The sequence below is a fragment of the Pan troglodytes genome, chromosome 6 (assembly GCF_028858775.2).
Source record: "Pan troglodytes isolate AG18354 chromosome 6, NHGRI_mPanTro3-v2.0_pri, whole genome shotgun sequence".
Classification (NCBI taxonomy): Eukaryota; Metazoa; Chordata; class Mammalia; order Primates; family Hominidae; genus Pan; species Pan troglodytes.
In genome coordinates, this window is record NC_072404.2 from 22,217,646 (window position 1) to 22,230,792 (window position 13,147).

Below are 13,147 nucleotides of genomic sequence, written 5' to 3' on the forward strand. Positions count from 1 at the left end.
TAATCCCCATAGCTAATTACCACGCAGATAAAGATCCTGCTGGCCAAGACCCATTGTGTCCCACAGAAATGCCTTCATATATGAGCTATGTTGTCACAATGTTCATGGCACTGGAATGTTATAGGTAAGTGGTTCATGAAATGGTTTCAGGGACCCCTCTCCCTACTACCCAGAGAAATGGAATAAAGTTAGCAACTGGAATCATTTCAAATTTTGAGTTTCAGATGTAATCATTGGGCAGATTACCTAAATCAGTGATTATGGCTTTTTACACTTCCATTTTCCAAACTCCAATATTCAGAAAGTAAAACAGTCATATGAGAAACTGAAACTGCCTTTGTGAAAATTATAACTGAGGAAATTAGGACAGTGAAAGATCAGTCCTAACTAACTCCATCTTGCTTCTAACCATTAAGCTCATTCCTTGGCATAGGCCGAACTAACCTTGGGAAGGAACTTAGTTTATGGTTTGACTCTGGAACAAAATTGATAATAGCCCTTTCCCAAAAAGACCCCTTTCTTGCCTGGGGACCAGTCTGCCTTCACAGTACTAACAAATTAGCTACAAGATTAGAAATTACAGTTTAGGGGTCATGCATCCTCTGGCTGCAAGAGTCCGAACCTCTCCAAATTGCTCCTGGGGATAACATCACTATTGTAAAACCTAAGATCAGTGCTTGAGATATTTTATAGACCCTTCACTCCATGAATCAGCTGACACCACCCAAACCAGTAATCTGTCTCAACCAGTTCTGCGATCCCACCCAGAAACAGAAGACACCAAGAAAACCTCACTTAGACCCCCTATGATTCCATCTCCAACCTGATCAACTAGCACTCCCCACTTCCTGAGCCTCTACCCGCCAAATTATCTTTTAAAACTCCGATCCCGAAATGCTCGATTTGAGTAATAATTTTTGAGTAATAATTTGATATGAGACTGATTTGAGTAATAATAAAACTCCAATCTCCCGCACAGCCGACTCTGCGTGAATTACTCTTTCTCCATTGCAATTCCCCTGTCTTGATAAATCCGCTCTGTTTAGGCAGGGGCAAGGTGAACCCGTGGGGCTGTTACAAAACAACTTGAACCTTTTGGCTTTTGAAGCATGTGTGAGGGTTTGCGTGGGGCTCCTTTCTGGAGAACGTGCCACTTCCCTTGGACTAGAACCTCACTAGCTTGGTTTTCAAAACCTCCTGCAAAGGCAATGTATGCTAAAGGATGACATCTATCTGGAAATGCAAACGGTTCGCATCAATTCAAGGCTTCACAAACTACCACAGCTCCCCACTGGCTTCAGAGAAGTTCAAACACCTTAGCAAAACTATGTGGATATTTGTAATGCCGCTGCTTCCCACCCCTGCACCCTCGCCCCAAGCTCCACTTCATTACTCAGTGCTAAAAGCAAAGTAAGTTAATATTATAACATACCCCTTCATTTCACTTCCTCAGCTCCTCACGACTGTTCCCCTAGTCCTCCTTATCCCATTCCCTGTCCCCTTCATTTCCCCAACTAGTTAACTTCAGTGCCCTTTCTAAGATAAAGGGGGTATGACCTCAAATTCAGGCTTAAAGCCCTTTCCACCATTGAAAGGTTATTAAATTCTGCTCCTCTCCCCTCCTGCAGCACCTAGTAATTAGCGCAGCCTGTCTCACAGAAGGTGCTCAGTAAATGAATGAAAAAAACGAACACACGCTCTGGAAACTTCAGTGTGCACGTACAACTCAATCCACGCATGCGCGGAGGCAGAGCCCCAGGACCGCGAGACTATCCGCACAGCTTCTCCTCAGGCCCCACAGCTAGAACCCCAAATCGCCTAGTCCCAACCCATGCACTCTCTAATCGGCGCCACACGACGGGCCTTTCCCACAACCTCATCTGCTTGGGGACGTAAAGGGCTCTGTGGGGGAGCTGCAGCTTTCGTGCCCATCTGTTAAAGGCCAGAACTTCCCATCTCTGAAATGCGAGAGAGAACAGAGCTCAAGCTTGAATAACTGAGCGCGGCCCGGCAGTCCCCCAAGTGAAGGTGCCAGCGCTAGAGCAGCGGCAGGGCGGGGAGCGGGAGGCCGGGCCCCAGGGAACCGCGGGGCGCGCCCGGCGCCGCATTACCTCTCCAGGGCCTGCAGGGTGTAGCTGATGAGCGGCCTCTCCAGGATGGGGCAGAATTGCTTCGGGGTGGGGACCCCCATCCTCTCCCCGCACCCCCCGGCAGGCAACACAGCTGCCACGGCTTGCGGGTGGCGCCCGGGCTCGGTCCCGGCCACGCTCTGCAGGGAGGCGGAAGCCGTGTGGTCCGCGCCGCGCTGACCACTCAGGCAAGGACCCGGCTCCGCCGGCCTGGCGCTGCCCGGCGGCCCGGCCTCCATGGCTGCGGGCGGAACGGCGAGCCCCGCTAGCCTCGGGCCGATGCGACCCCGCGCTGCTCCCACCCTCGGCCGGGGTCGCGGGGCGAAGGGCAGACCACGGAGAGGGACGCAGAGCGCGCAAGCAGAAGGCGCCCCCCTCAGCCGCCGGAGCCCCGCTGTTGCTGCCCCGCAGGGGACGATCCCGACAGCTACGGCAGCAGCTGAGGCTGCCGATCTGCCCTCGCGGCGCGGCTGCGGCCTCCGCACCCGGTCCCAGCGCCTGCGGGAGGGCTGACTTGCCCGCTCTGCGCTTCCCCCGGGCAGGCCCAGCTGTCGCCGCAAGTGGAAATGTCAGCATGCCCTACATATCTAAAGATCGCAGATACTCAAGGGCCATGAGTACGCAGGAGAGGTCAGGCCTCTGTCCCATCCCTCCCTGCTTTAAAATTTTGGAAGAGATTGGGATTCAAGTCACAGGATGGGACGTAGGGTGCGTATGCACCTCGATTATCTGAATTCCATTAAGCTCTGGAGGCTTCCTGGTTCCACCTGGGGTAAAGACAGATGGATTAGCAAGTGTTATTGTGGCACGTCAATAATGCAAACTGTGGTGGCTCTCAAACTTGTCTGCACGTTGGAACCACCTGGGGAGCGTGTCCTGACACCCTCAGAGATTGGGATTTAATTGGTCTGGTGAGCACCGGACTTTGGAATGTTTTTAAAGATCCTCGGGTGATTCTGATGAGCAGGCATGTTTTGGAACCATAGGGCCAAAGCAATACTAATTGCTGAACAATCGATACACCTTATGTCATTTAGTCCCCAGAAGAACTCAACTATTGCCATTTCCCTTTTTACAAAGGGGAAAAGAAGTTAAAATGGTTAATTTATGTAAGATTGCACAACTAATGGCAGAGGAGCCTTAAGGCCCTCATACAGAAGTAGGCCAAAGTTGAAGAATTCCAGGCCTAAAGCATATCTTACCTTATTTAGTACTCTTGTTGCTGGTGAGGTTTACCATGAAAGTATAGTGAGAATTTGGAGGAGAGCACTATTGTATTAGGTCCCTGGAATGTAAACTCCATGCAAGCAGCAACATTTTTCTTTTGGCTTGGGTTGTGTGTGTGTGCCCAGCTCCTGGAATGTAACACAAGCTTAATATTTATTGAATGAATTGCTGATTAAATAGATTAATGATCATTAAAGTGTATAATCATCAGTAATTCAGTCTTAATCCAGTGGTTTATGATTCATAAAAAATAATCTTTTTAAACACTGGAAATGTTATCTAGTTATAGTATTACAATTTTTATTTTTACCTGTTTTCTTGAGAGCATATAAAAATATGTTTTCTGCTTTTCCTTTTTGTTTAGTCTTATTGAAGGCATTCTTTCACTTTTGTTACTTTTATTATAATTAGCATTTAGGTCCTGTGCTAGTTGGTTTCTTAACTGAAAAGTGGGTGCCATAATATACTTCCTTGTAATTTTTATTGCTATCGTTCCTTTCTAATTTGATCTCGAGGTCTCTCTCTTAAGAGTGGCCATAAGCCAGAACAGCCACTCTTCAGGAGAGCCCTGGCCCAGAGAGGAAAGCTAGGTTCTGGTGTGCAGGTGAGACGCCAGAGGAGGCAGCACACAAAACATGTGAAGTAACAGGCACATTTTATTACTTGCAGATTCACCAGAGGATAAGCCTGATGGAAGTCTGGAGATAACAGGACTCCCAACCAGCAGGTGGGGTGCAAGAGAGAGGACCTGTGGGGCTGTGTTAAGGTCCAAAGGCTTTATCCCTTAGGCTTTCCAGAGGGGGTTGTGGATTGACTAGTTTAAAGAAAACACCAGCAAAGGGGGAACTTGACTCTGGTGTTGACCATTGGGTTTTATCATGGTTAGCAGCTGTTGGGTTTTTGGTCATGGAATGAGGAATAAGTGTTCTATATCACAGGGAGGGGAAGTTTTAAGTAGGCCACAGGTGACGTGATACAACTGGGTTTCAAACAGCTTATATCAGGCCTGAAAATGGATGCCCAGGCAGCAACTATATTAAACAAGTTTGGCACAATACTTGACTTCATAGCGCCACTACCACACCTGTATCAAGCATTTAAATATCTGTTGACTAACTGGGTGGATAAATAAATGAGTCTATCTATGAGAGCAGGAAGGCAAATCGAATTAGTATTTCTATTAATATTGATCTTTAAACCTGCCTTTTTAATCTAAAGGTGGAGTTATTATAAAGGTATTCTTCCTTTACTTAACCTTGAGCGAAGAAGAGTAATAAAGCTCTTGTTATACCAATTGCTATAGAATAATTTTATATAATTAAACATTGACAAATTTTAACTAGAATCTTAGTTTTTTTCTTAGAGCAGATATATCAGTTTAGATCTTCCATGAATCCTTAGATCCTTAGATCTTACATACTGTATATTAACAATGTCTAGCAGACCAACTTGTAGAGAAAAAAGGGCAGATTAAAGTATTCATTCATATATGTAGTATGAAGCAACATTTTTCTCTCTGTCCTTTTTATATAAATATAATTAGTTCCATGTTATGCATACTTTGGGGTAACAGATGTAGCTTCCTTGTTACTTAATACCAAGTTATAGCAGCCACAATATGAGAATATCTTCTCTGCATCCGGCGTGTGAAAGTACATACCCTGAAAAGTGAAATCCTCTGGGACCCATTGGTAATAACAATTCTAAGATATCACTTGAAGAGTTTAGAAAAAATAAACCCCAACTGAATCATGAGGCAGAGCATGCAGAGTTGGAAGTTCTTGGAGTGGTTTCCATTTTGAGCTTCCAAGTAGGCAAAATAATGACTCCCCAAAGATGCCCATGTTCTTATCTCCAGAAGCTATGAATATGTTACCTTACACTGCTAAAAAGACATTGCAGATGTGATTAAGTGAAGGATCTCAAGATGGAGGGGAGTAGCCTGGATTATCCAGGTGGGCCATGTGTAATCTCTGGCATCCTTATAAGAGAGAGGTCAGAGTTAGAGAAGGAGGTATGAGGATGGAAGCAGCCATCAGAGTGCAGACGGGTGGGAATGTAGGCAACCTCTAAAAGCTGGAAAAGACAAGGAAACAGGTTTTTCTCTTAGAGCCTGCAGAATAATATAGCCCTGCCACCCCATTTTCAGATTTCTGATATCCAGAACTGTAAGATAACATACTTGAGTTGTTTTAAGCTGCTAAATCTGTGGTAATTTATTATAGCAGCAAGAGGAAACTAATACAGGCTTCACACTGAGGAAGATTCTCATTTGGACTATAATCTCCAAATGAAGTTATACGTAGTTAGAAATGCGGTAATATGATTGAAAAAATAAGGCACTGTTCATTCAACTTTATGTCCCGTTACTAGAACCCCAGTATTGACTTTTAAAATAAATCCTTTGTCTTGTGAATTTAAAAATGTATTATAAATGTTTAAAGCATAACTTTGTTAAATGTATACCACGATTTCATAACCTGGCTTTGGCATGCCTTTAATTTTTTAAAGTAGACTAAGTGTAGTTTTAGGTTCACAGCAAAATCGAGAGAAAGGTACAAAAATTTCCAATAGCTCCCTGCCCCACACATACATAGCCTCCCACATTATTAACATCTCCCACCAGAGTGGTACATTGGTTACAACTGATGAACCTACAGTGACACATCATTATAACCCACAGTCCCTAGTTTACGTTAGAGTTCACACTTGGCGTTGTACATTCATTCTATAGGATTGATAAATTTACAGTGATGTGTATCCACCATTACAGTATCATGCAGAGTAATTTCACTGCCCTAAAATCCTCTATCCTCTGTCTATTCATGCCTTCCTCTCCTCTAATCCCTGCCCAGTCCCTGGCATCCAATTATCTTTTTACTGCCTCCATGCTTTTGCCTTTTCCAGAACATCATATAGTTGGAACCATACAGTATTCTTTTCAGATTGGCTTCTTTCACTTAGTAATATGCATTTAAGTTTTCTCCATATCTTTTCATGGCTTGACAGCTTCTTTCTCTTTAACACTGATTTTTTTTTTCTGGATGTACCGTGATGTATTTATTCACTCACCTACTAAAAGACATCTTGTTTGCTTCCAAGTTTTGGCAATTATGATTAAGCTGTAATAAACATCTCTGTGTAGGGTTTTTTTTAAATTTTATTTTAAGTTCTGGGGTACATGTGCAGGATGTGCAGGTTTGTTACAAAGGTAAACGTATGCCATGGTGGTTTGCTGTACCTATCAACCCTTGACCTAGGTATTAAACCCAGCATGCATTAGCTATTTTTCCTAATGTTCTCCCTCCCCACTCCCCATCTCCCTACAGGTCCCGGTGTGGTTCCCCTCCCCGTGTTCTGATTATTCAGCTCTCACTTATAAGTGAGAACATGCGGTGTTTGGTTTTCTGTTCCTCTGTGCAGGTTTTTATGTGTACAAAAATTTTCAATTCCTTTGGGTAAATACCAAGGAGAAAGATTGCTGAATTGCACGGGCAAAAGTATGGTTAGTTTTGTAAGAAACGGCCAAACTGTCCTCCAAAATAGGTATACCATTTTGCATTCCCACCAGCAATGAATGAGAGTTCTGTTGCTTCACATCCTCACCAGCATTTGGTGTGTCAGTGTTCTGGATGTTGGCCATTCTAATAGGTGTGTAGTGGTATCTCAGTGTTGATTTAATTTGTATTTATTTGATGACATATGATGTTGAGCATTGTTCATATGCGTATTTGTCATGTGTATCATATTTGGTGAGGTGTCAGAGTCTTTGGCCCACTTTTTAGTTGGGTCATTTGTGTTTTTATTGTTCAGTTTTGAGAGTTCTTTGTTTATTTTGAAGAACAATTTTTTATCTGATATTACTTTGGCAAATATTTTCTCTGTGGCTTGTCTTCTTATTCTCAACATGTCTTTTGCAGAGCAGAAATTTTTAGTGATAATGAAGTCCAGCTTATCAATTGTTTTTCATGGATCATGCCTTTGGTGGTGCTTTTAAAAACTGATCACCTAGATTTTCTGCTATGCTATCTATTAGGAGTTTTATAGTTTTGTGGGTTTTTTTAGGTCGGTGATTCATTTAGGTCAGTGAGTTTTGAGTTAATTTTGTAAAGGGTATAAGGTTTGTCTAGATTCTTTGTTGTTTTTGCATGTAGATATGCAGTTGTTGCAGCAACATTTGTTGAAAAGACTGTCTTCGCTTCATTTTGTTGCCTTTGCTCCTTTGTCAAAGATCAGTTGACTGTATTTATTTGAGTCTAATTCTGGTTTCTTTATAATGTTCCATTGATTCATTTGTACATCCTTTAGTCAATACCACACTGTCCTGATTATGTAGCTTTTTATATGTCTTGAGATCCAGTAGTGTCTGTCTTCCAACTTTGTTCTTCTTCAATATCGTGTTGGCTATTCTGGGTCTCTTGCCTCTCCATATAAACTTTAAAATCAGTTTATCAATATCCACAAAATAACTTGCTGGTATTTTGATTGGGATTTGCCTCTCCATATAAACTTTAAAATCAGTTTATCAATGTCCACAAAATAACTTGCTGGTATTTTGATTGGGATTGCATTGAATTTATAGATTAATTTTGGAAGAACTGACATCTTGACAATATTGAGTCTTTCTACCCACAAACATGGAACATCTTTACTTAGTTCTTTTGTGATGTCTTTCATCAGTTTTGTACTTTTTCTCATATGGATCTTGTACATGTTGTCTTAAATGTACACCTAAGGATTTCATGGGGGGGTTAATGTAAATAATACTGTGTTTTTAATTTCAAATTCCACTTGTTCATTACTAGTATATAGAAAATGATTGACTTTTTTGTATTAACCTTGGATCCTACAGCAGTGCTATAATCACTTATTAGTTCCTGCCATTGTCTTTACTTTTTAGTATGCACAGAAGTGCACAATAAATGGAAGTGGCTCTCATCTTTATATCTGAAATACCCAAAACTTACTTTTTTGTTTGTTTGTTTGTCTTTACATGTTAGTATACCTCTCTGGAATACGTGTCTTGGAGATTTCTTTTATTAGAAAATTTTAGTTTCCAGTGGGTTAATTTTTTTAGTATTAACTCAAATATAATTAGCACTACCAGTCATACCCCTCCTCCCCAGCTACACTTATTGTTTTAGTACCCTTTCTCGAGATTAGTTGGGGTGTTTCTCATCAGTGCTAATGAACAGCTTAATGGTTCATCCTTTAACTCCACTGAAATCAGAGCCAGAAGAAATAAATTAACATTCTACCATGGGCCATCCCCATCATTTCTGGCAGCCTATGAATTCTAATTTCTGTTTTGCTATTGTGTATCTTATGTAAATGGTACAGTCTATTAACCTCTGACCTTTAACTCATTTTTATACATAAGAAAGGTGACACTCAGAATTGAGGTCTCTCTGCAGATAATGCAGACTAAACAATACCACGGGACAACATTATTATTATCTTTTATTTTCATAATATTTCTTGCAAAGTTATTGTCAGTTGTCTCTACCATCCACTCTGCTTTTCCTGTATAGCTGAAAAGGGAAGCAATGGTGAATATTTAGCCTTAGGACTGAATTAATGATACTAAAGTTTAACTTTTCATAAGAAGCACCTGGAACAATTGTTTCTATGTAGTATTTTTATATATTTTATACAATATAATTTATATAGTATATATTATATAATAATCTTAGAAAATATATTCCTGGCATCTACTGACAGAAATTTTGATTAAATGCCTCCAGAGTAGAACCAGGAATCTGAGTTTTGATACACCTCCATAGATTCCAGTGTAGTTATCAGCCAGACTGAAATAAACACTGAATTTAAAAGAATTATACCCCAACTCACTTTATGTTCAGTACATTTAATTTCAGTACCCAAAGCAAAATGCATGTAATATATTAAAATACCATATAAAAATCGCATAAGAAATTTATTTTAAAATTGCATAAGAAATTCATTAAACTGTTTCATTTTCTTGTTAATTTGTAAGAAGGAAAACACAAGGGAAGAATATTTAAGTACCAGAACAGAATGATGGAAGAGAAACAGAAAACCGGATCATCCCCTGGTATTTCTACAGACCTGTCATTTTGTGTGTGTGTGTGCACTTAGAATTCATTTTGCCTTGTAAAAGCTGTCATTTAAACACAGTGTCGCCTCTGAGAACCATCAAAGGCAGTATCCTTGACCACAGCTTAAATAGAATAGGAATTGTTGCCTGAAACTGCTCTGAGCACAGAACTAATGCATGCAGTTCAACTGAGGATGCCACATTACTCCAGAAACCAAAAGAGGGTAATGACCCCTTGCACAAGGGACAATGTAACAGAGATAATATCTTTGAAAGTTTTGTTTAGGAAACAAATCACTAATCTAGAGATGGTGGTGGCCAGCCTTAATAATCTGTGGAAGGGAGGAACATATGGAATCATTAAAGAAAAGCAACAGCTAGAAAAGGTAGATTTGTCATTTCTGCAAGAAACATATTGACAACAGCTGTTTATATGCATTTTAACCTTGACTCATTGCTAAAAGAAGATTTAAAGAAGAAAAAATTTGGCTTTAAGATGAAAATGGTCCAAAGGAATTCAAAGTCATATCTTTTATCTGAGGGATAAGAAAAAGAGAATGCGGACGTTGTTCCTTGTGACCACAGCCGCCACCCCCATCAACTTGCCAAGCACAGAGTAAATACGGGAAGTGAGCTGTCCAATAGAGTCTGAATTTCAGACATCATTGCCTTATAGTGCCTTACCCATGAGGGCACCACATCTTTATCTTAAGCAAATTGAAAGGGACTATGGTAGGGTAGAAGCACAAGGGGTAACATGGAGAAGGGAGAGAGAAGACTGCAACAGTCTTTTCATATAATAATATAGTCTCTTCAGTGATGTCCAAAGGATGTAAGGATATAAACAAGCTTTTGATTCTTGCAAAAAGAATGTTTCATTGCTCTCTAGCATGGGACACTCACTGGGATAGACCCTCCCTCCTCCCCCACGAAAAAGAAGAAGAAAAAAAGAATATACAGAGTTTGGGAAGATGCTGTATAATCTACTTAGAAGAGCAATAAACTGTACTGTTTTGGACAATAAGTACTTAGTGGTGACAAAAGGACAATATTTTATGTAGAAGTAACTTGCAGCAGATAGCTAAGAGGAATAAATGAGGACACTGTGTTGTCTTTACTGTACGTGAATAGAAATAAGTTAAATAGAAATTAAGTACTTTCCTTTGTGACCATTGCTACCACTAATTGGCTTAAGACATAAGTGAAAGAATAAATGAATAATTGAACGTTAAACTTACCATTGAATATAAACTTAAATCAATAAAGAACTATTTACATTTACTCTTCAGAAAAATTAGAGTGCTTGAAACTATTCACAAAATAAAAAGTTTAAGTTTGTAAAGACTCTCTCACTCCAACTTCTTACGTCTTTTCACCTCTCCTACCACTTATCCTTGAAAGAATTCAAGATCTTGACAAGTGATTAAAAAGAAAATCAGAAACTTCCCCCTTTGTCAAATCTTCCTTAGTAATTATTCTCTCTTAACTTCATAAAAATATATGGTTATTAACTGCTATAGTACAATAACAAAAATATACATGAAACTAACCAACACTGGTCTTGGGCAAGTTATCAAATTTCATTATGCTTGTCTTGGTTCTCCTGGCCTCTTGCCTTTCTATAGTCTTTTTATTTTTCCTCACTACCTCCTGAATTGGGTATCTCACTATCAGCTCTGCTGAACCGGAATTCACTTGTGTCTTTCATCTACGAACTTAATCCTGCTAGTCCTGACCAGGACAGGCAGCTTCACTTTGTGAATGGGCCGAATCTTGCATTTGTCTCATTGCCTAGAAAACTGTCTTACTATTCATGGGGTGTACCCACCACTTGCAACCTTTTTCCCAAACTTGACCTCATTGACCCGGGTCTTATAACTGGCTCCTTCTTGGGATTTCACATCTCTTTAGCATGAAGTAAAACACAACCCCGGTTTGACTGACTAGGCGTGAGTCATCAGAGGGCTGACTTCTGATTAATTGGCTGAAGAACTGCTATGAAAGGATTAATCACATACAAACAGGTTGTCACCCCTTGACTGGCTTTAATTGTTATTCTTGTGACTTCTGATGCCTGGGTCTCCCTGGGATGCTCTACAGCCTGGCCTTGGCTTACTTCCCATCCCCACCAGCCAGTGCTGCTAAGATCTGAGCTTGCTCATGTTATGACCCTAAGGCCCTCCTGTCCCTACTTAATCTGGCTGTCAAGAAAAATCTAATCTTTTCATTTATCTTCAAGAATAAGTAGTTATAGTTGTTTGAGACGTCTCCACTTTAGTAAATATCAGAACCATAATTGCTATGATTTGAATATGTTCCTTAAAGTTGATGTGTTGAAAACTTAATTGCCATTGCAGCAGTATTAAAAGGTTAGGCCTTTAAAAGTTCATTAGGTAATGAAGGCTTTGCCCTCATGAATGAATTAATGCCATCATCATGAGAGTGGGCTCCTGATAAAATAATGAAAATTTGGCCCCCATTCCTTTTCTGTCTTACGTGCTTACTTCTGCCTTTTGCCCTTCTGCTATGCAGTAACAATCAACCAGATGCTGTTACTGTGTTCTTGGACTTCCCAGCCTCCAGAACTGTGAGCCATATAAACTTCTATTCTTTATAAATTACCAAACCTGTACTACTCTGTTATAACAGCAGAAATGCACTAAGACTATAATCTAAAGGCTTGATATTCTAACCCTGGAAATTTCCAAGGCCTGGGAATAATGGCAAGAAGTCAAGAAATATACCTTACACATGAGCCAGTGAAAGACTCATCTTGAAAATAACTCATACCTTATATTTGAGGGGATGATCAAGGGTAAATATGCTCTGTAACTGATAAATCAGTTAAGTTGTGGAGAATAAAAACTATAAAATTTACAACTTTTTTCAATTGTCTATTGCTGTATAAAAAACCGTTTCAAAACTTAGCAGCTTAAAACAACACCATCTTATTGCTCACAGTTTTATGGATCCAGATTTTAAGCAGCACTAAAGGAAGCAGCTCATCTCTCTTTCACATGGGGTTGGCTAAGGTAGTTCAAATGAAGCTAAAGGAGGATCCAAAATGGACTCCTTTATAGGTTGGGGTCCTTGGTGTTGGATATTGCCTGGGGCACCTTAGTTCTCTTCCACATGGTATTTTTCTCCAGCAGGATAGCCTGATCTTCTTTATATAGTGAATGGTTTCTTTAAAAAACAAACAAACAGATTCTGCCAACGCCTCTTAAATTTCATGCCCCAAACTAGCACAGTGTCAAATCTGTGTCATTCTATCGGTCAAAGGAAGTCACAAGTCCAGACAGAATTCAAGAAGAGGGAAAGTAGCTGCACATCATGATGAAAGGAATTTTTACAGAAAATGAAGGAATTATTAATGGCCATCTTTGCAGACAATCTTCAACAGGCATTGAGGTGGTTAATTTTATGTGTCAACTTGACTAAGCACAGGATGCTCAGATAGCTGGGTAAGCATTATTTCTGGGTGTGTCTGTGAGGGTGTTTCCAGAAGAGATTAGCATTTGAATTTGTAAGCTGAGTAAAGCAGATAGTCCTCTCCAATATCGTGGGCATCATCTAATGTGTGGAGGGCCTGAATAGAACAAAAAAGTGGAAGAAGGTTGAATTGCCTCTCTGTTTGACAGCTTAAGTTTTACATTAATCTTCTCCTAACATAGGTCCTCCTGATTCTCAGGCCTTCAGACACAGACTGGAATCT

General features: G+C 40.5%; 1 protein-coding gene and 1 long non-coding RNA gene across 7 annotated transcripts in view; one reads left to right on the forward strand and one right to left on the reverse strand.

Annotated features, from left to right (window-relative positions):
* The window catches only part of CRPPA (CDP-L-ribitol pyrophosphorylase A), a 379,242-nt gene extending 376,658 nt beyond the window's left edge, over positions 1–2,584 (reverse strand). For 3 of the 6 annotated variants that reach the window (XM_003318327.5, XM_009452696.4, XM_003318326.6), the window contains exon 1: positions 2,112–2,584. In XM_003318327.5, the coding sequence (XP_003318375.1) occupies positions 2,112–2,368 (257 nt within the window). In that variant the 5' untranslated portion in view covers positions 2,369–2,584. Of the gene's footprint in view, positions 1–1,432; positions 1,722–2,111 lie in introns of those variants that run through there. The other 3 variants (XR_010158347.1, XM_054687398.2, XM_009452697.4) reach the window with 2 other exon arrangements.
* The window catches only part of LOC107975711 (uncharacterized), a 30,987-nt gene continuing 19,651 nt past the window's right edge, over positions 1,812–13,147 (forward strand). Inside the window, exons 1-2 of the long non-coding RNA XR_001719093.4 lie at positions 1,812–2,028; positions 4,026–4,083. This is a non-coding gene — a long non-coding RNA (uncharacterized LOC107975711). The remainder of the gene's footprint in view (positions 2,029–4,025; positions 4,084–13,147) is intronic.